Source organism: Rhineura floridana, chromosome 9 (genome assembly GCF_030035675.1).
Source record: "Rhineura floridana isolate rRhiFlo1 chromosome 9, rRhiFlo1.hap2, whole genome shotgun sequence".
Classification (NCBI taxonomy): domain Eukaryota; kingdom Metazoa; phylum Chordata; class Lepidosauria; order Squamata; family Rhineuridae; genus Rhineura; species Rhineura floridana.
In genome coordinates, this window is record NC_084488.1 from 66,849,174 (window position 1) to 66,876,228 (window position 27,055).

General features: G+C 39.4%; 1 protein-coding gene across 6 annotated transcripts in view; it reads right to left on the reverse strand.

The window, feature by feature from the left end:
• The window catches only part of SMAD1 (SMAD family member 1), a 52,705-nt gene that overhangs the window by 16,845 nt on the left and 8,805 nt on the right, over nt 1–27,055 (reverse strand). For 3 of the 6 annotated variants that reach the window (XM_061584781.1, XM_061584780.1, XM_061584779.1), the window contains exons 2-3: nt 21,904–22,006; nt 19,104–19,681 (exon numbers count right to left, since the gene is read on the reverse strand). In XM_061584781.1, coding sequence (XP_061440765.1) covers nt 19,104–19,503 — 400 coding nt within the window. In that variant the 5' untranslated portion in view covers nt 19,504–19,681; nt 21,904–22,006. The remainder of the gene's footprint in view (nt 1–19,103; nt 19,682–21,903; nt 22,007–27,055) is intronic. The other 3 variants (XM_061584783.1, XM_061584782.1, XM_061584778.1) reach the window with 1 other exon arrangement.

The window sequence follows — 27,055 nt, forward strand, 5'->3', positions numbered from 1 at the left end:
CTACAGTGGCCAACCCTGTAAGTATGGGGAACCCACAGGCAGGACATAAGGGCAAACGCCCAACTTCCAGCAACTGGTATCCAGCAGCATGCTGCCTCCATTTCCGAAGGTAGTATATAGTAGGGATCTGCATCTGCTTCAGAGAGAGCCTGAATCCAGAATAAGAGTGAACCACTTTACAGAAATTTGGGCCTTGTCTGAAGCAAAGAACAGGGCCGGGGAACCTGCAACCCTCCAGATGTTGTTAGACTCCAACTCCCATCAGCCCCAGTCAGCATGGCCAATGGTAAAGGATAATGAGTGTTGTACTCCCAGCAGCATCTTGAGGAAAAATGCCATGGGGGGGAGTAGAGATGGGGCAATAATTTTATCACAGACAACTCTAGCTTCAATCCATGGAATGACTTTACTAATGCTTCCCAATCACAGTGCTTTTGGGACAGACACTGAAGTAACATATCAGAATGTTGTTTCAGTGTTCAATGCCCTTTTTGCAAGCTGACTCTTCCCATTGTCTGTCCTGAATCTCCCACCATTAAGCTTTATTAGATGACTTGAAGTGCTAGAAACCTCTCTCTGCATGGTGGGCAGGAAGTAGATAATTTTATACACCTCTAGAATGTCGTCCCTTACTCTCAGTAGCATAGGGGCAAATTCAGAAGTGCAGGGTCCCTTCATAATATTCACAGCTACACCCCCTTCTAAGATTATATAATAATCTGGACAGGCTTAAATACTGGTTTCTGCTTCTCTGTCACTGTCTCCTTTTGACTATCCCTTCTCACTGTCCAAGATATTGCTTGAATTACTGGATTCAATGTCTACACATTTATCTCCTGTTACTACCAAAATAGTTGATGGTGTAGATGGGATGCTATCATCAGGATTCACTTCTCTTCTTCTGCAGTTACTCTCCACAACTTGGCTTTTTGAAGTAGGAATGAATAGGAACTACTTTTGCTCTAATTATCTTCAGTCAGCAGGAAACAAAGCAAGTAAGAAGACTTGACTCAGTGGCCAACATACTCCCCTTTCATTCTGTTTGGTTCATAGGATGCTGGAGACTTAGGGACCCTGCTGGGATTTAGACCCTTTACTTTTTGGGGAACCAAGACCCCTGAGACCCTGGATGACTACACCCTTATTTATTCCCTTTTTTCCCTAAACTAAGCAGCCCCAAACAATGTTATATTTCCTTATAGGGGAATTGCCCCAGTTCCTTGATAATGTTGGTTGTCTTTTTCTGCACTTGGAATACTGTGTTCAGTTCTGGCTCAAAGTATGGTCAAACCAAAAGTCTGTATAAAATGTTATTTTATTGGCATAATTATTTTCTCTTTTCTAATGATCCCAATAGAATTTGCCTTGGTCACAGCTGCCGCAAGCTGAGTCAACAGTTTCAATAAGCTATCCACCATGACCCCAAGATCCCTTTTCTTGTTAGTCACAATCAGTTCAGATTCCATCACTGTATACACAAAGACTCTTCCCCCACCCCATGTGATTACTTTATACTGCATTTTCCATTTTATTTATTTAGAAAACATGTCCAATACAGTTGCATTAAATGGAGCCCTTCCAATGCATTTGTACTTGGCAGCTTGCAACAATTAAAAACAAAGAACATAATCTCATAAAATAAAACAGCGCAAAACCAGACATGGGCTTGACAAATACAAACATTCTAAAATGAGGCTCTACCCATATAAACAAATATCACAGTGCAAAATATTCTGCAATCTGGGTACAGCCACTGAGAAGACCCTCTCTTGCCCTACCTAAATGTTCCTCATTTATGAATGGGACACAGAGAAGGACCTCTCCAAAAGATCTTAGGGAATATGCAGGATGGACTGGGTAGAGATGGTCCCTTGGGTATCATGACACCAAGCCTTATAGTGGTTTAACTAATCACCAACACTGAATTGTGCCAGGAAAACAAATTTGCAACCAATACAGCTGTTAACAGTATCTATGCAATATGACACCATGGATAAGCACTCATTAACATCCTTGCCACTGCATTCTGAACCAACTGAAGTTTCTGAAGACACAGGTTTCAAGGTAATTTCATGTAGAAGGCATTGCAATATTCCAACCTGGGTACAACCAAGGTCTGATCTTCTCTAAAATGGACGCAGATAGTGCACCAATCTAAGCTGGGCAAAGGCATCCCTGCCCACAGCCATTATCTGGAAAGCTGGGACAACGACTGGGTGAAAGTTCTTCTTCCAACAAGCCTTCCTTACTCCTAAGGAGACCCTCATCTGACCCTCCTCAGGAGCCACAGCTTGCCCGGCAGAGGTACGTCCTCTAGGAGAGACCATGTGTCTCTTCTTCCATCACCTCACTTCCTGTGAACTGCCTGTATCTTCAGCATCCACACCTTCTGGACATCCAGATGCAAAGCTTAATCTAGGAGTGCTCCCAAACAATGAACTCCATTTTTCAAGCCTCTGCAGAACAGGCCAAATCCCCATTACAAGAGTGCATCTCTCAGGACCACCTCTGTCTTTTCTGAATTTTGCTTCAATTTATTAGGTTTCATTCTGTTCACTACAGTCTCCAGGCACCAGTCTGGGACATTAGCAGTTTCCCTGGTATCTGTTGAAAATGTTGCAAGCCTAGAATAATTAGTGCCATGATTAATGAAACGTCACATCTTTCTCATCCTCTCTCACATGCATATGAAACACTGTTGCAAGTCATGTAGGGTTTTTTTGCTTTTCTAGAAGATATAGAAAGAATTTTCAGTGTGCCTTTAACAATCCAAAAGTGGATACACTACTCAGATTTTCCAAGGTTACAGAGACACTGGATTTTCCACATTAAACTAAAGACAAACGGCAAAGAGAAGAGAAAGTCACTTTTGGTGTGACTTTTCCTTAACAGCTCATGTACATCATGTCACTAATTTAAGACTCTCCCACATTATGCAACTATATAAAGCTGTGTATCATAAGTTTTCGCTTTGTTAAAATGCATTTGCAAAATACCAGTAGAGCACCATGACGTGTGTGTTCAGAAGCAGAAGGGTAGGACCAGCACTCATTTAGGTCCCAGAACTGACAAGTGCCTTCAGCATGAACCTGCTCTAACAGATGGCAAACATTTCTATCCCAACCCATGAGCGTCGCTTTTAGGGCTGCTTGTAGCTAATTAATGAGAAGTCCCTGGTTCTTCTGGAGTGCTTATCAACTGTTAGCAATTGAACTAGAAAGAATTACCAGTCCCAGACTCCTGTACCTTAAGACAAAAAAGGGGGGCAGGTCCACTGGGTGTGGCTTCTCCCATTGTTGTGCTAGGAAATATTTCCTCTCGTGCAATTAATAAAAGTAGAGGAGCCTTCCAGTGACCCAGGTCCTGCAATAGCATCATTGAGCAAGAGAGCCAAACATTCCAAGAGGTTTCGATGAAAAACCTGCCTGCAGTTGGATTGAGATAAGCTCGCTTAGCTTGATCAAGTTATGACACCTCCACTGTACAAAATAAATTGCTAAAATTCGACACAGCAAAGGAAGAGGTTGATCTCAGAAGTAGTTTCCAGTTCAGAGGAAGAGGCATAACTGAAGATACAGCTTGAGATTCGGCTATGTTGAGCCAAGCACGCATGTTGCTACAAAGTAATCAAGAGGCACAGATCTGCTTTTTGGAGGGGCTGCAAGACACTGGATACAGCTGTAGAGGTGAAATAAAAAGGAACAGATCTGCAAGGAATGCAAGTAAAGTCTGCCTTGCTCATCTAGTAATGGTTGCTAACTAAAAGTTAGTTTTGCTGTAAAGTATTATTGCCAAACATGTTATCTCTCCTTCTCTCTCCCCCCATTCCCTCCTTTGCACTTCTGAAGAGTCTTGCAAAGCAAATGTGTAATAAGCTGCAGTGTGCCTGCATCACCCTCCAATGGCATTGAATTGGCCTTGGTTGCCCTGATGGATGACTTTTATCAGGTGAAGGACAGGAGGAATGTGGCCCTGTTACTCTTGCTCACTGTCTTAACACAGCTCTTGATACCATTGACCATGGTATCCTTCTGAACAAACTTACTGAGATGGGTATTGGAGACACTGTTTTGCAGTGGTTCTGATCCTATCTCCAGGGTTGGTTTCAGAGAATAGCATTGGGTTATTGTCTATTTATTTATTTATTTATTATTTGATTTAGATCCCGCCCTTCCTCCCAGCAGGAGCCTTTTAGCCCCTGGCAGCATTATCTTGTCCCCAATGCTATTTAACATTTATATAAAGCTGTTAGGAGCAGTCATTAGGAGATTTGGGGTGAGGTGTCATCAGTATTCTTATTATGCCCAGTTCTATTTCTCTGTAACATCCAAATCAGGACCAGCCATGCAAGCCCTGTACCAGTGCCTGGACTTGGTGGTGGGCTGGATGAACACCAACAAACTGACTCTGAATCCTGGCAGGACAGAGGTACTGTGGGTAGGTGGTTCCTTAGTTCAGATAATTGGTCAACTGCCTGCTTTGGACTGGGTTGCACTCCCTTTGACACAGCTCAGTTTTGTAGTCTGGTGGTGCTCCTGTATCCATCTGTATTGCTAGAGCCCCAAGTGACCTCGGTTGCTAGGAGTGTCCTTTTGTCTGCTTTGGCTGTTAAGACAACTACAACTGTTCCTGGGCCATGATAACCTGACCACTGTTTTTCATTTGCTGGTAACTTCCAGGCTGGATTACTGCACTACACTCTATGTGGGACTGTTCTTGAGGCTGGTGCAAAATGCAGTGGCTCAACTGCTCACTGGTGCAGGATATTGCCAGCAAGTTACCCTGCTGTTGAAATAATTGCACTGGCTGCCGATTAGCTACCAGGCTAAGTTCAAGGTGCTGGTTTTAGTGTGTAAAGCCCTATACAGCTTGGTACCAGGATATTTGAATGATCACCTCTCTCCTTATACCATATACTCAGTTGATTAATACTCAGCAGGTGAGGGCTTCCTAGGAGGTCTATTCCACACTATATAGGAATCAAGTCTTTAGTGTTGTAGCACCTACCCATTGAATTCTCTCCCCTTAAATATTAGACAGGTGCTGTCTGTTGTCTTTTTGATGCCTACTGAAGAGCTTCCTCTTCCAATAAGCTTTTTAAGTAGAGATCTTTCCCAGTCTGCATCTGTATTGGAATATTAAAAAGATGGTTTTTAAAGATGTTTTATCACTTGTTGTTTGCTGTCCTCGGCTTCTTTGCGAGGAAGAGTGGGATATAAATGTAATTAAACACATACAGACAGACATAACTGTCCATATAAACCCTAAACATGGATTATCATGTCTGCATGCAACATAGCAGACAAAGGTGACAAGGCACTGGGAAGCTTGCCTGTTGTATGAAAATGAATTGGACCACCTTCAAGTCGATTCTGACTTACGGCAACTCTATGAATAGGGTTTTCATGGTAAGCGGTATTCAGAGGAGGTTTACCATTGCCTTCCTCTGAGAGGTAGTGACTGGCCCAAGGTCACCCAGTGAGCTTCCTGGCTGTGTGGGGATTCGAACCCTGGTCTCCCAGGTCGTAGTCCAACACTTAAGAGATCAAATTTGTCACACAACCTAGGTAACCATTTCAAGATTACACTATAACCACATTAAGACTTCTGAAACTATATAGCTTCAAGAAGGTATGATTCAGACTGCTCTCTGGCAGGTTGTTATCTTGATGCTTTTTATTTTTTATAAAAGTATTTCACTTTTCAAACACAAAGAGGAAAAAACAAGTACAACGATGGAAAGAAATCACCCAATGTATTTCTAGGGGTCACCACACAGCAGTTTCACATTTATTAGTTATATAGTACGTCTGGAGCTAATAAATTAGACCATCACATAACATTTTAAAAGCTGTATTTCCAAAATTGCACTTGTGAAGCAGGTGGACCATATGGATGTGTATGCCTAGACCAGTGGTTCTTAACCTTTTCCACTGCCAGCACTCCTTGGATTTCCAAAATATGCTCTCGCACCCCTAGAAAAAGTATCTCGCACCCCCAGGGGTGTGTGCACCCCAGGTTAAGAACCACTGGCTTAGACTAATACAGACCTAGCTTGCATACCACATTACACCATGGTTTAAATAAATCTTAGTGTTACATGTGAATCCAGCACAGTACCCCAATTTTGGTTTGTTCATGAAAATAAGCCAGGCTTTCCTGTTGGCTTATTGATCTTAACGATAGCTTTGCATTACATTCAAATATAAGCACCTCTTAACCAAGTATTGCTGGACTACAATTCCCATAATACCTGACCATTGGCTATGTTTGATAGGGCTCATGTGAGTTGTAATTTAGCAACTTCTGGAGGGCCAAATCTTCCCCACATCTGTCCTTTACTATACTGTTTGATTGTTTTGTTACCCCATTCAAATCACCTGTGAAGCAACAGAGATGCTAGGTGACAGCAGAGATGCTCATTTCCCAGCACTCATTGACTCTCACTAGTGTCACTGCAAACTCTGCCTGGTAAAAGAATCCTTTTGCCTCCCATTTTCCCTTCAGTTCACAGCCCAAGCTGGAGTTGAAAACTTTAGAAGGAACTCCTTTGAACTATCACTTTACATATATTTCCACTGCTGCATGCTTGATTAGTTTTGGGTGGCAAATGAATGAATGATTTTTGGGAAAAGCACAGGCAGCAAATATTGTTTCTTCACAATTTGCATTGCTATTCCCCATTCCTTTACACTGGCATCTGTTCAAAACAGTATGATGTGTAAAATTGCTTGAAACTATATAAAGTGTGAGGTAATTGTTGCTGAAACATTTAGATTTATTAGAAGGGAATTATGTACAATTCCTGCATGATTCTCATATACATGCCATTTTGCAGGTGATGTAGTAATAGACGACACCTGCAATTCAATTAATTTGGGAGCATTTGCACATATTGCAGCCTAACATACATACGCTCCCTCCCCTGCTTATATTTGACGCAAAATTTGCTGCCAATATCTTCTTTAAGAAAGCCATCTTATATTATTTTCAAAGTAAAGTCTGAGTCCCAAAATATCATCCTTCTGCATGTTGTTCCACTATGCAGTTCATGCTAGGTTTTGTTATAGATCAGAATGGTGCAAAAAGTTGAAAATTTACTTTATTTCAAGACAGACCAACACATATAAGCCACTTATTCCCCTCAACCCTTCAATTTTACCTTTATGTTTATGCTTAGTTTATATCTACTCCCTGCAGTTCCCTCTATTTTCACAACTCTTCCCATCACTCAGATCTTTTGTTTCTCATCCACATTCACCCAGAGGTGTACTTTTAATTCAATACATGATCCTATTGGACACAATCATTGAAAGTGGATGGGAAGAGAAGAGTGAAAGCATAAGTATTTTGGAATCCCTGCCTAATGCTTCAGCTTTTTGTATGACTGGACACTTGAAGAGCTTTGCCTTTAAAAAAAAAGTTCTGTAATTGTGCCTGGTTATGTCAACACTGAAGTCTAAGGGCAGTATTCAACTAATGTGTCCTGTCAGCACAACAATTTCTGCTTATGCAACAGGACTTCCCTCCTCTTCCCCCCACATGCCTCACACCCTTCCCAAATCTGCTCTGGAGGGTTGGGGGAACCCCTAGAACAGATTTAGGGGCATGCAGGGGAAAGGCCATTTGCACAAGTGGAAATCCTTGTGCAGATGGAACAGTGACAGTGCTACATTGGGTACAACCCAATCCATTTAGGTTCCACCCACACATGATTTGTGGTACAGTTTTGTCAATTACAAGTTTCTTGGGATGAGGAAGGTGAGCAACACAGTGCAGCTAGGGCTGCTGCATCAAAAATCATGTTCTAATGTTTGGGAACCACTATAAAGAATGGCCTGGGCTCACATACTGGTTCTTGTCCAGAGGCCTAGAAGTCGGCCAATGAGTTAGGCCACTGGTTGAGAACCTTTGGCCCACAGGCCTTACTACATCCAGCAGGAGTCCTAATTTGGCCCACAAGGCCATTTTTCCAAGCCACAGCCACGTGTTATATATGTCCCTTTAACAGGGACAGGTAAATATGTGGCTACAAAGGAACTATCAGGAGCATTAACATGCACTTCTGATTGTTCCTTGGCAAAGGGGGCTTGTATTTGATGCCAAATGCAAACTCTACTGGGATTGGCTCCACTCAGAAGCTCCCAAGTGGAGCTGATCCCTGCCAAAAAGGGTCTTGAAGTCAGATTTACTGATAGTCCTTCATACTATGACCTGTTAAGCACTGCTATATCAATGTGCAGTCAAAGGTTATGCTATATTGTGCATTTTAAAAACCTTTTCATGCAGCAGTTGGTTTGCCTCACTCCATCCTTCCATACCAAGAATAAGGAAGCCTTGTTACAAACAGAATCATTTCCTGTTTAAGATTATCCTGTAACTGCATATACCTGTTACAACTTGTTATTTATATAAAACAATCCAACAGTAAACAATGGAGCAATAAAACATATGTGGAACATCTGTATGAAAGTTAATCCCTCACCCAAAAAAACCTATTTCTAATTCAGCCTTCTTTAATCTGTCACAACAAATCTGGTCAAGGAAGCCAACCTTTCCAAACCTACCAAGTTCAAACACAAGTCTGATTTCTAGAGATTAAGCATTATGAACGCAACCTAATAGATACTGTCTTTATTAGGAACTGCCTGCTGGACCAAAAAGCTATCAAGTCACAGACTTTAGGATCCACTGACATACCAGTGTGTATTTCACCAGTATCATCCAGTAAGTCCACACAGATGACCTTGTAGGCATATACCAACCTGCCCATGTCTAAAGATCTTCAGAGAAGGCTCTTTTTCACATCCCATTGCTGGGTGAAATCCGCTATGTGGAAGCACAGGACATACACTTCTCTATGGTGTTGCTCTGTCTGTAGAATGCCCTCCTTATAAGAGTATGACTGGCATCAACACTGCAATCATTTCAACACCAGGTCAAAATTCATTCACTTACCCAAACATATTAAATTTGTGTTTCTAGTCTACCCTTCCAGGTTTAAACGGCCTCTAGTGATTTTACTGATGTTGTTTCATCTTTGGTTGTATTATATTAAATTTGTTTGTTTTATTTTTCGTTACCTTTCCATACTGCCTCTGTCTTCGTAGATAAAGGCTGGTCTAGAAGCATTTTGAGAGAGAGAGAGAGAGACAGAGACAGACAGACACACACACACACACCTATATATAATCTGATACTCACCAACTACCTGAGCTCTTCAATGTTTTAAGTTCTCAGTTTATGAGAATTTACCATTTTTAAAAAAGTATGTTTACTTTCCAGTTCATGAGGGTGATCTGTTTTCCCTAATAACTAACACCCATTGGTTTTAGAAAGTTCTGGACATTTGCCATTCTTTTTTTTTAAATACATTTCATTTCTTCTTTGCCATACAAATATCAGAACAGTATAAAACAATACATACACAACCGACTTCCGGGAAGGGTGACTTCGCTTGTGCCTGCTTTTGAGACGGGCTCCCGCCTCAAAAGAAGCTTATTCAGATATAAATCAGTCAGAACATTTTTTTTTTTGACTGATGAAATTTCTCCCGGGCAGGGAGAAACGTAGAGATCAACCTCAAAAGCCTGTTTTTGTTGGGAGGACTGGATTTCATTAATTTATGAGAAAAGGTCCAGCCAGCAATGCCGGACGGACTTCCGAACAAGCTCTATCTGATTAATGCGATACGTTTATCTTTTCTTCAAAGAGAAAACGGACTAACAGGCAAGCACCCTTCTTTCTATTCTTTTTTTTACTTGGTTTAAATTGTTGCAGCAAAAAGAGATTTGTCAAATGAATCAGCTTTAAAGAACTTCTGGGTGAGCTATAATTCTTCTCTGTTATTCACGAAATTAACAGCTTATCTCTGTTTCTATTGCAAAAAGCTGTCCTGGAAGTGCATTCTAAAGATATAAACAGAAGAGGGATTTCTATTCCGAGGAACATTATATTGTCTGGGACTATTCTCTTTTTGGTCTATTTTATTTTGACGAATCTGCTTCTTCACGACGCCACTAACTGTTTTGATGCTGGGAACTAAATTTGTTTTGTATTCTTGAACATAGAGAGATAAGGCAGGCTGCTCTGTTTATACTGTGATGTCATCAAGCCTGGAATATTAACTCAATTGTTGCTGAAATAAGAAGTGGTTCTTCTTTATTTTTGTTTTGTTTTGTTTTCGTGGTTTTAAAAATGGCAATCAAGAAAGTGGCTGAGAATCTGGAAGTAATTATGTTTCAGAAAATAATGGATGAGATTGAGATAACGAAACAAACCCTGCGACAGGGCAGTAAGGAGCTGAAAATTGAACTGAGCAAAATGACGCAGGAGCTTAAAGAAATAGGGGATCCTGTGAGAGAGGAGAATGAGATGAGAGATGAGAAAAGAAAAAATAAAGGGAAGATACAAGCCCTGGAGATTGGAACAAATGTGGAATTGGAAAAAGATCTGGAGTTTATGGATATTAGAAATAAAATCTACTGTTTGGAATTTAACGTTATCTCTGAAGAAATTAATGAAGATATTAGAGATAAAGTTATCAATGGCTTGGATAATCTTCTGGACTGGAATGACGTGATGGAGCTTGATATAGAGAAAATCTATGGAATTAACTGCAGCCATGTGACAATGGAAAAACTCTCAAGAGATGAGCCAGTGCATTTTGTAAAAAAGAAGAACACAGATATGACTTTACAACAATATTTCAGCAACTTATTCAGAATTGATGGCAAGAAAATATTTGGGATAGAGGAAATTCCCATCAGACTCTTATTATATGACTATGGCTATGACAGCAAGATTATTATGGAATACTGATAATGGAAGATTGGACACTGAAATTACTGGACTTAACAGGACTATTGAAGATGGAAGATGGAATTAATAGGGATAATGGAATAATGGCTATTGAAATTATTGGACCTAACAGATTTTGATGAGATGGATTAATCGATATGTTTATTTGGACTATGGTTATGACAATAAGATTATTATTATTATTAACGAGATGGATTAATCGACATGTTTATTTGGAAAAAAATTGATAGATATATTTCTTAAAGAATTGAAACCTCTCTTTGACTTTTTGTGGAAAGAATAAAGTAATGTTTATGAGATTTGATGATTAATTAAGATAACTACTGGAGGAAAGTGATCTTATAATATAATTTAAGAGACAGGATTGTTATATATTGTAGACCTATAACTGATTTGATCTGCGACAAATGGGAAGTCAACATTTTATTTTTTTGTTTAATCATTTTTGTTTTGTTTTGTTTTTTGTCTTTGAATGTTTTATGATTTTGTTTTGTATGTTTTATGAAAATTTGAATAAAAATTATTGTAAAAAAAAAAACAATACATACACAACCAAAGAAAGATAAAAAGGAGCATTATTCACATTGTTGCATATAAAGAATTCATTTTTGCGTTAATAGTCCTTGTTTAATAATTGTTCTCTTTTCCACATTGAGTTTTCCTGTATAATCTTTTTAGAGTGATCCATGTACACACACACACTCACTCAACCCCATAGACAATAAGACTTGACCAAGATGCTCAAAATGTTTCTACTACATTTCTTAAATTCTTTTTTTGTCTTTTGTTTTTTTAAATCACCTTCTTAAGTGTATAAATCAAAAACTTCATAACAATTTAAATGCCTGTTACAATGTACTGGCATATAGTTTATACAATCAAAACATATACTGTATACATAAATTAAAAAAGGAAGAATAAATAAAATAAAAAAGTTTTAAAATTATAATAAAAATAAGAAATCAATAAATAAAAAAGAGATGGAAAAGAGAGTTACTGAGATTAATGTAAGCTTTAAAAAGCATAACATTTTATACACTGAATGCCACAGAGATCTAGGAATTTCCTTTTTGTAGATGGATTTAGTCCAATACATTTGCCATTCTGATTTATGTTTTATTCAGTCCTATTGAAAAAATGGCACATTTAAATGCCTATAGGATGAAGCCCTACTCTTCATTTAGACGTACATGTTTAGCATCATACTGTGTATATATGGAAAGTCAAAATGAGTACTATAGAATTATGCCCATTTTGAAACACAGAAGATACATGGACTTCAAGACCAAAAGTTTTGGATTATACTCCTAAATCGTATGAAAGTTGAGTTTAGCTGCAAGCCAACATGTTCGTAGACATTTTTGCCCAAGAAATATAAGAATTGCAAAGTGCGAAACTTAATTTAAAACCAGTGATTTAAGAAAAAACCCCACAATCTTTTCTTGGCAATTTAAGCCAATTATTAAATTCAGTTCATCCTGTCATGTAAACCGGTCCATTTTTCCCCCTGAGTTATTGAAGGTTCACTAATATTGGAGGACTCATTTTAATGCAGGCATTCTGTGTTTCTTTAAAAGGCACTTACTTTCCCTCAGAGAACCCCAAGCTTTTTTCTTGCACTTGTTCTTCATAATATCATCTAGTTCTTCCCCCCCCCCCATGTTTATTACTTTCCAACATTCCCTTCCAAAAATAATGCTGGTAGCACAGGAGACCAGCACACAGTTGGCCTATTCTACTCCTTCTTCCCCTCAAGCATAGCCTCATTACTTAGTAAGTCACAGACCAGGGAATACTAAGTAGAATTCTTCCATGTCCTGGACTAAAGGAGGTACCCAACCTTAGCCAGGCTGCATAAAAAAAGGTTACATAGGTGTGTACGTGTCTCTCTGTGTGTGTCAGACAGACACTGAATGTTTTCTTCATAGGGAGCCACATTCAGGTAAAAAAACATTTAATCTCATCAGATAGACTTGAAACAAATCCCTTTACGGATTATAGAAGAGTTCTGTAGTTAATGGAAAGCTGAACATTATCCAAAGGATGACTAATATTACTACTAGCTAGCTAGAAGTACAAACTTGAAATTAAGTGCTAATCATTCCAGTATCTTTGAACATATTGGCAAGAACACTGAAAAGTGGAAGCAGATTTACTTCTTGCTGAATAACTGGTTAGAAAGTTGCCTACATGTTTTTCAGAAGTAAAAAGCCTCCCCATAAGTATGACCTAGTATACATACCAAACAGAGCAAAAGACCCCTTAGCTTACTAACATATAGAAGTTCACACTAAGTATCAACACAAGGCAATCCACAATGAAATATTTATAACAGAAAGCTGTCTTGTGATATTTGCATTTGTTTGAATATATTTATGTAAACAATCATGCCATTAAGTGATGTATACACCCTTAATGAATCCGACTAAAATGCTTGAAATCGTATCCTCAACAATAACTCCAAAATCCAGTGTTTAACTTGTTGCTTAAGTTGATGCTCATGTTGAGCTGTGAACTGCATAGATTTTACAACTCATATTTGATGTTGCTAGCAGGGCTGTGGAGTCGATACACCAAACCTTCGACTCAGACTCTGACTCCTCTATTTTTCTACTGTCTGACTCCAACTCCTTCATAAATGGCAAATGTATATTAACTAGTAATAACAAATTTACTGTAGTAAAATGGTAGCACAAGGCATTTCATCAACACCACGTGAATCATCAGGCTAGATTGATACAACATAAAATATATTTATTTGATTAAAATTTCTGAACAAGAAAACTTTCCTAAATTCCTATGAAAGTTTTTATTTTGAAGCCGAAGTCAGAACATTTCTACCAACTCCGACTCCACCCAAAATTGCTTCCGACTCCAACTCCACAGCCCTGGCTGCTAGAAAGGCCAAATTCTAGTATGTTCAGACTGCAGAATTCATAAGAACAGAAGAAGAGCCTGCTGGATTAGGCCAGTGACCCATCAAGTCCAGCACCCTGTTCTCACAGTGTCCACCCAGATGGAAGCCTATAAGCCGAACCTGAACACAAGAGCGCTCTCCCCTCCTGCGGTTTCCAGCAACTGGTATTCAGAATTGCACTGCCTCTGACAGAGCAGAGCCATCATGGCTAATAGCCACTGATCGCTGCATGGTCACAGCTAAGCTCACTCTTCAGAAAGCCAGTTTACCAATATCCATTTTGGAAAGCTTCTCACAGCCCAATGCAATTCCTTGGCAGAAGATGGGATATAAAATATAAGAAAACAACGTTACTCAAAAGTAAGTTCCTTTGTGTTTGTGGGGCTTGCACATAGCTATATGCTATACAGACATGATTCACTGTTGCTTAGCAGTGTTGAGATACCCAGTAGTTAACTAAACAATAAGTCACACAGGTAACCATTGCCCTGAAGCCCACTCACTGAATACAAGATCTACACTTACGTTTTTAAGAGACTGAATAATGTAATAAATACATGCTAACAGGGCTGTGGAGTTGGTACGCCAAACCTTCGACTCCGCCTCCTCTATTTTTCTGCTGTCCGACTCCAACTTCGACTCTGACTCCAACTCCTCTATTTTTCTACTGTCCGACTCCGACTTCACCCAAAATTGCTTCTTGTCAATCAAAATTTATTTGGAAGTCAGAGTCGGTACATTTCTACCGACTCCGACTCCACCCAAAATTGCTCCCGACTCTGACTCCGACTCCACAGCCCTGCATGCTAATGCATAATCATCATTTAAAGACTTTATAAGTGCATTGACTCCCATTTTTATATTTAACATCAAGTATCAGTCAACCCAGCTTAGTTAAAAGTCCATACAGAAGCAGGAAATTACCTACATATTATACTAAAGATTTAGAGTGACCATAATGCTACACAAAAGACTAAACTACAAAACAAGACCTCATTCTGTAAATACTAAACGGCATCACAAAAAACTAGCATAACAATAACCATACTACATTGATCTACAAAAACCTTTAACAGTGTAACAGTATGACATGCATTTGCCAAACAGCAAAAGCCAGGGTATTTATTACCCATTCTGCAGTTCTGGGGTATGGTAGTCACAAGAGCCTGCTGGATCAGGCCAAAGGCCCATCTAGTCCAGCATCCTGTGCTCACAGTGGCCAGCCAGCTGCCTATGGGAAGCCCACAAGCAAGACCTGAGCGCAAAAGCATTCTCCCCTCCTGCAGTTTCCAACAACAGATATTCAGAAGATTCTTTTGGGAAGATTCCTCCTCTTGGCAACAGACAGGAGTGGCATGCAAATTGGCAGAGAGAAGGAGAATATGCTGGAACATTGAATCCCTTTCTGACTTTGAACAGCACCTTCTTTAACCCTATTTGGATTTATGCCTCAATGCATTAATAAGAAGAGGAGGGCTGTTCCTACCTGCACCCCATGCATGGACTCTGGAGAGCCTGCTCTGTACATGTAGGTTCCTCACACAGTCTAGAACCTTGCACAATCAGGGTCCTAACAATACATGGGTAGCCTAAACGTATAGAGAAGGCTTCCTACTTCAGAACTTACACACACAAGTGCAGAGGGTGGCAAGGCCAGGCGATGGGAATGTGACAGAGGGGGTGGGAGCAGCAAGTGCATCCCTGCTCTTTACCTCACAAGATAATAAATCACATGACTGAATGCCTGGATATATTCTTAGTCAGGGAAAACATGGAGCTAATGATGACACATGAATTCCATTGGCATCTACTTCAAGACACCAAGTTCAGTACTGAAGGTCGGAGTTATCATAGGAGGATGATTTCATGAATTTTAGGGGGATTCATTCAGGGCATTACACCACTTAAATAAATCATATATTTATATTTTGTTATGTTGCACATCCTAAGAGATAGCGTTTAATGTAAATATTCCATGTTATATTTGCTTGTGTTTTTGCATACAGCCTGCACACATAACAGGAAAAATTGTTCAGGAAATGTTCTAACATTATCCTAGTACAGAACAGCTTTATGAGGGGTTTGTTGATACAGGTATTGATAACTAAGTGTATTTATTTAAATTTAATTTTAAAAAAAAAAGACAAACTCTTCATTACACTATCCGCTGAACAGACATCAACACATGGGTGAGGAACCTGTGACTTCCCAGATGTTGCTGGACTACAGTTCCCTTCCTCCGTGACCACTTGCTACTCCAGCTGGGGCTGAGGGGAGCTGGAGCCCAGCATCAACTAGAGGAAAGACTGCTCTAGTAGTATCATAAAACTACAAATTTGATAACTTCTCTTAAGGGGAGTCTTAATACCCTCCCCTCTCACAGTTCAGTGGGATGTCCCAAGAACAACAAAAACCAAGGTCAAGACAAATTATTCATCCCATAGGCTCTGTACAAGGAAAGTTTACAAGAAAACCAGAAGCCCGTTCTCTCTTTAGTGTTTTATAAAGCACATACCAGTGAAGTGTTCCATGATTTCCAAGTTTATAGAATACAAGGATTTTTTTTAAAAAGCAGAAGTGTTACTACTAGCTGTTTACCCTAGACATGTTTAGGTCAATCTTCTTCAGTTCATTTGCCCTGGGCTCCATTAGAAGGAAAGGCGGGATGTAAATGTACTGTAATGTAAATCAATAAAAACCTCTTTGCCCTGGTGTGAATATACATTCTCCAGTGGAAGTATTAGCATGGCAGATACATATAACAAGTAGATTGCCGGTTTTTCTAATACTTGATACTTACTTGATACTTGCGCCTTCCACTACCTGCCTGAACTACATGCAGAGGAGTTCCAAACTTACATCTCCGTGTTTAACAGCTTCACCTACAGACAGAATTACTGTATTAAAGAAACTCTGCTGCCAATGACGGAAAAAGAGTTTTAACCCTACTTCCAAGACAGACAACAAAGAAAGAGCTATATCTCTTGAGGTTGTCTCCAATTTAAATGAATTTCAGAACATTAACAAAGTAGCTAAATTGCTTGTTGTTTCTTCCTCTTGCTATTTAGTCCTAAGGCCAAAAGAGTGTGCTTAAATCAACTGAGTCTTAAGAATGTATAATTTAAATTGTTAACTTAAAAATGCAAATACTAGAAAAGCTTAGCCTGGGAGGAGTCAACTGAATTAAGGATAATTATTTGGAAATGTGCTGTACTGAGATCAGTGGTGTAGTTGTCCAGGGTCTCAGGAGGTCTTAGACCCCTTACTTTTGGGGGGGCAGGGTCCCCATGTCTCCAGCCTCCTATGAGCCAATCAGCATGAAAGAGGAGTGTGTTAGCCACTGAGAAGAGTCTAAGATATTTCTTTGTCCTTTCCTGCTGATTGGAGCCAATCAGAGTAAAAGGAGATAGCAACTGAGAAGATTCTTCTCAATAGCTAACACTCTCCCCTTTCATGCTTGGCTCCTAGGGACATCTGCTGTTGTGGGAGAAGGAAATAACAAGGATCTCATTCTTAACCCAGCAGCAACAAAAGGAGGAGCACAGATGTGACTATCATACTGTAAACCGCCCAGAGAGCTTTGGCTATGGGGCAGTATATAAGTACAATAAATTAAATAAATAAATAAATAAATATCATGAAGGGACCCTGCACTTCTCAATTTGCCACTACACTACTGACTGAGATATGCAACATTTAGAATGTATCTGTAAAAGTGAGAGATTAGTTAGAAGGCAGGAGTAGGATTGCTTTCTTTGCATTACATCAAAACAAAGTTTCCAAAGCCAGAATTCACATCCTTACAGCTCCAGAAGGAGACAACTATGAACCTCTCATTACATTCTTATACTAGATTCAGTGGCATGTTTAATACTTACCAAAAAACAGCCAGCTAGATTTGTCATAATTTTAAACTACAACACTTTTGTGTGCACAGCAGATGGACAAATAGCTTTGCATAGTCCATTACGTTAAGCTGTTACAGACATGCCTGCGCAAGGCACTTTTTTCCGACAATTGTGCTGGAGTGTTTGCCAGACGACGACAAGCTTCCCCTATCACTTCTTCCTCCTCCCATCACTACACATATGCAGCAATCTACCAGGAAGCATGCTGACAAAACTTGGATTCTCTAAGCTTTGAATTTCCAGTTTTAAGTTACTCCTGCCCTTTAGCTACAGCTAGTGATCTCAGCTTTCCAAATGGCATATCACTTTTCATAGATTGTCCACCCCCAAAACAGATATCTGTATTGCAGTTTTCTAGAGCACGTAAGCAATTTGGGATCCTGTAACTTTTGTCCACAGAAGTTTCTCTCCCCAGTGCTTTTGGGGGGGGGGGGAGAAAACCGGTTGTTCCAACAAGTCTACTGAAGTAATTCCCTAAACAAAAACTGAATTGATCTCAAAATCTGGTTATGGAAAATAGATTTACTGTGCAGCCATTTGCTCCCATACTTCATATCCTCAAAGCAGTGTATAACTATGGAATCAATTTTGCCCATCTCATTAAATATTTATAATCTCTTACAAAACACTGCATGTACTAAAATCTAATGCTAAACAAAGGAAAGAATTATTTAGTCCTCTCTCGGACAATATGAGTTGTATTCAACCAAGTCCTACTCAGAGTAGACCCATTGAAGTCAATGAACCTAAATTATTAATGCCCATTGTCTTCAATGGGTCCACTCTGAGGAGGCCTAGCATTGAACACTACCCAAGATCTATTATTCTCATGAGCTTTCAAGCAGCTTCCCCAAAGTGGGACAGACAACTAGAGACTTCCAACAAGCTCTCTGCCTAAACTGCTGCACCCAATACTAATATGGGAAGTCAATTATTCCAGACACTAAATAGATTTAGGATGCATAGCTGCTTAGTCATCAAAGCAGCAAGTTTACTTCACTGCTTAGCAGAGCACACTGGTGAAGGTCATATGCCACTGCAAGTTTTACTTTCACTTCCTCTCCCACACAGTAACCGCTATTATTAACCTACTGAATTTTTAAAATCAAGTTGCACACTGTAACGCACACAGACTACAGTTATCATACACCATCCCAGCCACATTTAAAAGAGTGAAGTATGTCAACATCTATCTTGCTTCCCAGATACCTGAGTCCATCTGAATACATGAGCAAGCATAGGTGTGATAAGCTGTGGTCTTAAGCCAGTTCAAAAGCAGAACTAGGATAACCAACTCCATATCTATTCCCAACCAGCCCCACATTCCTCTGAATTATGTAACACATTTCTCTCGTTTAGCAGTCCTGTAATCTTAAAACTGGTTGTAGTTGAGTTATCGGGACAAGACACCGCATAAGGAAATAAAATTATAGTGAAATATATTCAAAGATACCTACCAGGACTTTCCACTCGCTTATAATGATAGGGATTGATGCAAACTTCCTTCTGCTTTGAACCAAAGGGAAACTCACAGCATTCCAGAGGTTTAAGTTCATGATGGCTCTGCAGATCTGGCCAGCGCCACACACGGCAATAAATTACATGGGGTAGCCCTTTCCGATGTGACACCTGAAGTCTGCCATCTAGGGAACGAGGAATTGTGACACAGTTGCTGGGCTGACCTGGACAGCTTAATGCCTTCTCCAACTCTTCCATTGCTCCTTTTTTCTTCTTCAATTTTTTAACTAGGGCATCAACAGCTTTCTCTGCCCATTTTTCCTCTTCATCTCCTTGCTTCCATCCTAGCAGTCTTTTAACAGCAGGGCTTGTGAAGGAGAACAAACTTGTCACATTCATAGCGACTAATCAAAAGCTCAAGAACAGCAAATCCTATAAGGGCTTGGCAACAACAGTCTTGAACAAATTTATACGATTCCTTTAATCTTCCTAACCCAAATGTGTGGAATAGTTGAAACTAGCATTCCAGCTTGACAGTTTTCTCTACTCTTTGGAGTTCCAAATCTAAGTCAGGCACCTACAGAAGGGCAAGAGCAAAGAAATGCATAGATCAGATCTCTTTAATACATAAAATTTTAACAAGCCCATATACTCTGCCATTCTATTGTACTGGCAAAATTCAGGATCTGGCAGACCATGGTTATTACAGAACTCAAAACCTGAGCAGAATTCAAAGCATGGTGAAGTTCTCAGAAGATTGTACAGGAAGAGCCACTGCTTCACTTGGCCCATGGAACAGACCAATTCCTCTTAAGAAATTAAAACAGTTGGAATAACAGTTTCTAGGTTAAAGAGTATCCACCTGTAATGTGATATGCTTGTTCTCTATTCTCCCTGCTTTTGCAACTGCAACACTACTTATGTGTTGTAATATTTTGTATTTTTGTTTGTGTTATAAAAAATTAATAAAAGTTATCATTAAAAATAAAAGTTTTCCTTCATCCACTCCAACAGTCCACGTTTAGTCAAGACAGCATCAAGGGTGAAGAGAGCATTTGCCATCATCTTCAAAGTCATTAAGCAGTTGAATTAAACTAAATATCTTCATACAGCTGGCCAGCTCTTTGATTACCACTATTCTGCATTTGGATTTGTTTTGCACTAGAGTTAAAACACTAAGAATAATGTCAGAACTGCCTGGGTCATCATTAACTTCATGGAAATGTTTTAAAAAAAACTTTGACCAAGTTGTTGTTAAATTTATTACCTGCCCCTCACCAGTAGGTCCCAGGGTGGGTCACAACAATATAAAATACATTGTAAAAAACAATGTATTTTTTTTTCTTTCAAAACCAGCAACTGACAGTCAGGACAAATTCATTTCAAATGCCGCAGAACCATTATGTTCTTAAACACCCTTCAATTAATCAAAACAATTTTCTCAAAAGGAATTTTAACAGTGATTGTCATCATGCTATATGTAAATAAGGCAAGGCAGGACTATTCCAGAACAAGTTTCCACGCTTGGAGGAGCAACCTGAACGGGTGCTTGATGACAATATCACCATCAAGGGGCCAAGTGTTTCCATCTGCCTTGTAATGCCATCACATAAAGGACAGTGCTGGAAGGAATGCCCTGAGGAACAGAGATTGCAGAATATCAAAACTGGATATATGTGCAGCTTGGAGGAAGAATGGCAATATTTTCAACTCCTCTCAGTCCATTTCCCATCTCTCATCAGGGGAGGATTAGAGTGCATAACTTCTAGTGATTTGAAGTTATCCATTAACAACCAATGGAGGGTGGCAGAGAGGCAACTGTGCTGCATCCTAACCAATGCCCCCCCCTCCAGCCATCAACGGGGAGGGGGGCAGTGGATAGGACTGCAGCCTAGGAGGATGTCTGCTCTGACATGTATACATCAACAAAGAGCACTTTTTTCTTGCTTCAGCAATATATTCTGCATATTGCTAAAATACTGATAAACTAAAGCTAAAATTATTTAAACAGATTATGGAAAATATATGTACCACCAATGGGAAATTGATTTAAGGACAGCTTATTTTCTTTCTGTTAAATAATGCAAAAAGCACTCAAGGAAAAGAGAAGCATTCTCATCATATTCAGCATGATGCCAAACCAAGTTAGAGAATATGTTTGCTCTCCATTTGGTAGATTTAAATGTTTTGCATTTTTCCTTATAAGTGATTAACTATTTAATATTTAGAAAATATATTGTAGCCCCTCCACTATATTTGCATTGCTCAAGGCAGTTTACAGCAATGAAATACAAACAAAATTGTGAAACAGACACACATAGCAAATAAACTCTAATTTTAAATATTAAGTTATCATACAAAAATCAGCCTTGCAGGTCAAATGCATGTTGGAATAAGTAAATTTTGACCAGATGGTGAAAGATAATGAGAATGTAACTACGCTACATTTCAATAAAGTCCACTGCTCTTTTCTAGTAGTTCCAGAGCTATTTTTTCATTATGTTAAATCCACAGAATGAACTTTTAAACTGTCTAAAGAAATGGGATATTGTAATGTAAAAATGTGTGTTAACATTTAATCAACTAGTTCAGAAGTACATCACAGACCAAATTTTCAAGGTTTTTTAAGAACAAAAAACCCACACAAACCATCATCTCTGTTTTGGGTATCTTTTTCATATAGCACACTCAGTGGGTTACCCATCAACATAGCCAGACATATGCTGTTGGATAGTTTATTTCGGATACAGGTAGATATAGCACTGATGTCATGATACTAGGTAGGTATAGCATGAATACCTTGTCTTGTCTTGGTGCTGTGTGAGTTGCTGCCTTCCTTATTTGTTGATTTATGTTATATATGCGCACTTGTATGTTCTCTAGTTTCTGTTACTTTTGAGATCTGAATATGAAAAGATAAATAAAGGATGCTATGTAGGTGTTTTGAAATAGACATTTGAGCACAAGTCAGCCAAGTTTCTAGTTTCTAAGAATCGTAAAGTGCCTCCTTAATTCTGAGCTTTTGCCAGTACATTCCATTTTCCTTTCTGCCACTTTTGGTTTCTGCAATACATCATTTCCTATATTACTTTGAGGACAAAATGGCCTTATCAATTAGAAGTACAAACAGTTAACATGAGTCTGCATATGACACCTTCTCCATACTTCCCCAAATCAATGTACCCTTCTGGAAAAGAGAATTCTGTACCTCTGACAACCCAGCAGCTTACCAGCCCATGAAGATAAGTGTCTATGCAAAAGGCATATTCCTCCCCTCCCTCAAATGGCCTTGTCACAATTTCTGTCATAACCTGGTTTTGAACCAGATTACCACTGTTCTTACATCTAATGTGACTAGGTTTTATGAAGTTGCTACTTTAAATATTAGGAATTTAAAACAGTGTCCCATTTCTATTTGGAAGTAAATTTAAATACTTTGCTTATCATGCAACAACAACTAAAAGGTTACTTAGTGCAAGCACAGTTTTAGCATACAAGCAACAATGGCCGATTTCTCTCATTTTATTTCTGTGTAGACACCAGATTCTTAGAAGTCTACTCCCACATAAAGCTTCCTATGCACCAAGATAATATAGTGCCCCCTCTGAGGTGAGGTAGCAGCTGTGTGATGGACTGGAAAATATCTTCTTGGTTGTGGCACTTTGCTTATAGAACTCTACCTCCAGACAGGATAATCAGCTACCCACCTCCACAGAAAGAAATGGGGAATCCTCTAAGATTATTACATCATCATTTATCATTTAGACACTGGATGAAATCCAACATCGCACAGATTTCCCCTTCCTCTCCTCCCCAAAATCTGTCTGGATCCTCTGGAGCAGACAGGGGGCAGGGGATGTCCATTCTATTCTTAGATCAACACAACTGGATATAACCCCCTCCAACAAATAAAGTAAAGATAAAATTCAAAAGGAATTTTGAAGAGAATGCATTGTTTGCTTATTCTCAAAATTTAAAACCAGTAGTAGATTTAACCTCATGGACTGCATATACTACAAGGTAGTTACCTCAAACAACCAGACTAGAATCATTAGACTTAAATATATGCCCACATGGTGTCATTATGGATAATTGGTTTTCAGTATTGGAAAGACTTCCTAAAGCTCCATTCTGAAGGATCAACTACTAATGAATTCTGTTGACATCAACATGTGCTGGTATAACTGGAACTGGGTATAAGAGGAGTTTTCAAGATATTTCCAGATTTGCTGTTCACCATAGTAGAGTTGAAACTTTGGCTAGCAGGAGAAAAAGGATTCCTGTCAATTACTTTAAAATCTATACATCATCACAGAGAACCAAGAATCCCATGCAGACACTTCTTCCACAGTCAGCATGGAAATGCAGGGTATTAACCTCTTAGTTGGCTGATTAAAAAACTGCCTTCAATCAAGCAGACTGGTAGAGGAGGGATGGAGTGATCCATCCCTCCTTTGCTGGTGCACTTAATTTCTATGCTAGCCATGAAAAAGGAAAGCCCCCCCCTTTGTTAACTACCAACGTACTAAGGCTGCAATCCAATACTGTACATGTTTATTCAGAAGAAAGCTCCACTGGGTTCAGTGGGACTTCCAGGTAAGTGTGTATTGGATTGCAGCCTAAGAGGTTAGTAGCTTGCATTTCGTGTCAGATCCACTGGAGGAGAAACAACCTGTAATGGTTTTACCAGCGGTTGCATGAAGACTGCATATACTCACATAACCACCTACAGAAGATTGCATGAAGAGCTGCTGGTACATACACACTTTGCATTTTTGAGAAATATGCATGAACCTCAGTGCATTGGTAGAAAAGCAGTATAAACAATTAAGATAAAGAAGTTTCAAGAACAGAGTGCCACAAGACTCCAGTGCTTTTGCCTTTCCACAAAAACCCATCACTACTTCCAACTGCAGCTGTTATAAACACCTGTTTTTTTTAATGGCAGTTTTACACACAGTGTGTGGGTGTGTTAAGATACACAAAAGGAGGATAGCAGACGTTTCTGTCTATATTTAGATCTGCCTGGTCAGCTGTAATTGCATAATTTCATCAAGACCTTCTGCAACGGAAATACATCCATATTCATCACACAGGCATCAAAGGAAACATCTTTACAAGCCATATCCTTTTACAAACCAACACATGGTCTCATGCCACTCTCCCCAATTGTTGAATTCCTCCTTTAGGAAGGGCAGGGAATTTTATTTTTTTTATCAATAGCAAAGTCATTTCCCCTTATGGCTAGAAGGACAAAAAAGGTGGGGCTTCCTCCACAGGTGAGCGAAGGAGGAGGGGGAAAGAGTGGAGACCAAAAAAAGAGGAAGAGGAACTGCTTGCCATTAGTGAAGTTCAGTAGAGAAGCATCTCTTTTGGGTCAGTTCTCACATTGGATTTTAGTCACAGAAACTGCTTTGGGAACTCAGATGCATTACTCAGAGGTTTGCAGTTATATTACAGAAGCAGATAAAGGTGTAAATACAACTTGAAACACCCACAGGGTTTTGCTCCATTCCTGCATGTGTTCAAAAGTCATTGACCTTCACAGAAAGGTAGGAGTTCTTCACTATGCACCCCAAGATGGTTCCTTATATGGCATACAGCTGTTGCTTTCGTGTAGCTCAGGCATACCCCATGAGGAAGCCAGCTGGAGTTAGTCAACTATTCCTGGCAGAAGCATATCTGTTGAGATATTTGTGTTCCTTAAAGCACAAAGCTGCTGAGAAAAGAACAAAGAAAAAGTACCTGGGCATTCCTCCCAAACATCCTCTCTCAAAAGGGGAGACCTTCCCTTCCATATCAGCTATGCATTATGGATTTTTTCTTCCTCTAGGGACACATTATATGTCCAGAAGAGATTTCATCACATTAAGAAATAGTCATGTATGGAATAGTTCAAAGTGGAATGGGCTGAAAAGACAAGATCTGTTGTAGGTTTATTAATACTTGAACCCCTTGTAGTTTTCTGTTCCAAATTACAGATCAACTTGCTTTAAAAAGCTCTGCAATGTACTTAAAGTGAATGTACAAAAGCTACATTTTAATCAGAACAGCATGTTCACTAGTGTGTATTGTCTGACACATTAGAATACCTCAATACTTACTGAATACAAAAAGGGAAGTTTCCTCTGTCCTACTGTTTCTCACTTTAAATAAAGCATAAACTAAACTAAAATCCAAAAGGCAATCACATACAGAGATGCAAAAATCTAGATGCAATAGGTGATGCTTTGTCAACTATAGGAAACAAGAACCCAAGTTACAACTGCTGCCTCTACAATAGGGACCTAGCAGTTCTGATGAATACATTGGGCTGGTTTATTCATACATCACAGTAACTGAACCAGTGCTCATGGTTTTTTTCTCCCAAACAAACTATCAGCGGTTAGCCAAGAACAAACCTTGCCTTACTGGCAGTTGGTTTGTCTGGGAGAAACAAAGCAAGTGCTGGCTTTCACATAATGATAAACCAAGGCTTATCCTACTCAGCAGGGCACAGCAAAAAGGGGGTAATTGAGTAATGCACACTAGCTCATTGCTTATTCATGGTAAGCCATAAACCATGGTTTACAGTGATGGGCAAATCAGACTATTGAAGGACTTTTTTATCCTCAGCAGCTTGTCTGGAATTCTTTGAAGTAACAGTTGTGTAGTTTGGTAAGGCAGCTGCAGTTATCTGTTGCTTTCAAACGTTGATCCGGTGAACAGAAAATTATCTTCATATTCCCAGGGAGCCAAGTTTAGAAGATGATGAAACATATACAGCAACTCTCTAACAGAAATAGCAAAGTTCTTATATGCACCTGCATTGTTCTAGCCTTGATTTATGATGTAGGGCTGAGCAAAAAGAGAAAACATTTTCACCAACATAGGTGCAAAATGTGTCTCCCTCTTTTTAGTACGTTTCCAGGGGACACTGCAAAATGGGCAGGAGTGTACACTTAAGAGGAGGAGGGAAGCCAACAATGGTGATCATACAGCAATCCATTCCCATTTCAGCAGCAATCTGCCTCCCAACACCTTCCCTGTGGAAGGCAAGAAGCTGAAGTGTTAACTGATCAGGGAGCAGACTGCTCATACAGCATGATCTAGAGTTCCCCTGAGAAAAATCAGCTTGCAAACAGCACCAACAGTGGGAATGGCGGGGCAATTTTGAACCCTCCAAAAAGCATGTTCTTCAGCTACAAATATTTTGCGGACATTCAGTTCAGCCCTCATTACATGCTTCTTTGGCAACCTCCAGAAATAAGCCTCTTACAAAATGGGAAGTTGTGCTTAATAGCAGGTACCCCAAAGCCCATGAAAGCTTATTAACCAGCAAAACATTGTACAAATAGGTACTAGGCTCAATTCTGCCCTGATGTATCCACGGCAGAGGTATATTAGAATAAGTCTCACAGAAGGCTACATGTTTTGAACATAAAATTAGCCAGAAATTTATAAAATTGGTCCCATAGCAGAATGCCATTTTGCTGTGCAGTTGTTCCAAGACTACAAGAGGAGATGGCAAATATAATGTATAGTTATTTGACTTGGCAAGTCTCTAAATGAGAGTTCTTTCCATGCCTCAGGTTTGTGGAATGCCTATTAGCATGTATAACCTGGGTTTCTCTTCCCCAACCCATGTTTATTTGCTCACATAAACAATGTTCAAAGAATGCAGTTGCACTTTGACATCATAACAGTTTTCTTTCACTGAACAGAGAAAGTGAAACAAGCTGCAACTTGTCTATTCTCATTAATCAAATTTGCAATACAAGTCCTCCATTTCTATTTGGAACACTTGCAGAACTAGAAGTATACAAAGTTTCCTCATATATTGTCAGTGTGAGAAAGTTATAAACGAAGCAAAAACACTTGTCTTAGTTATTTGACAGCAAATGACGCTTTCCCCATTTTCTTTCACGCACGATCAGCTGCTACACCTCTAAAGAGAATATTTAGCTATGCT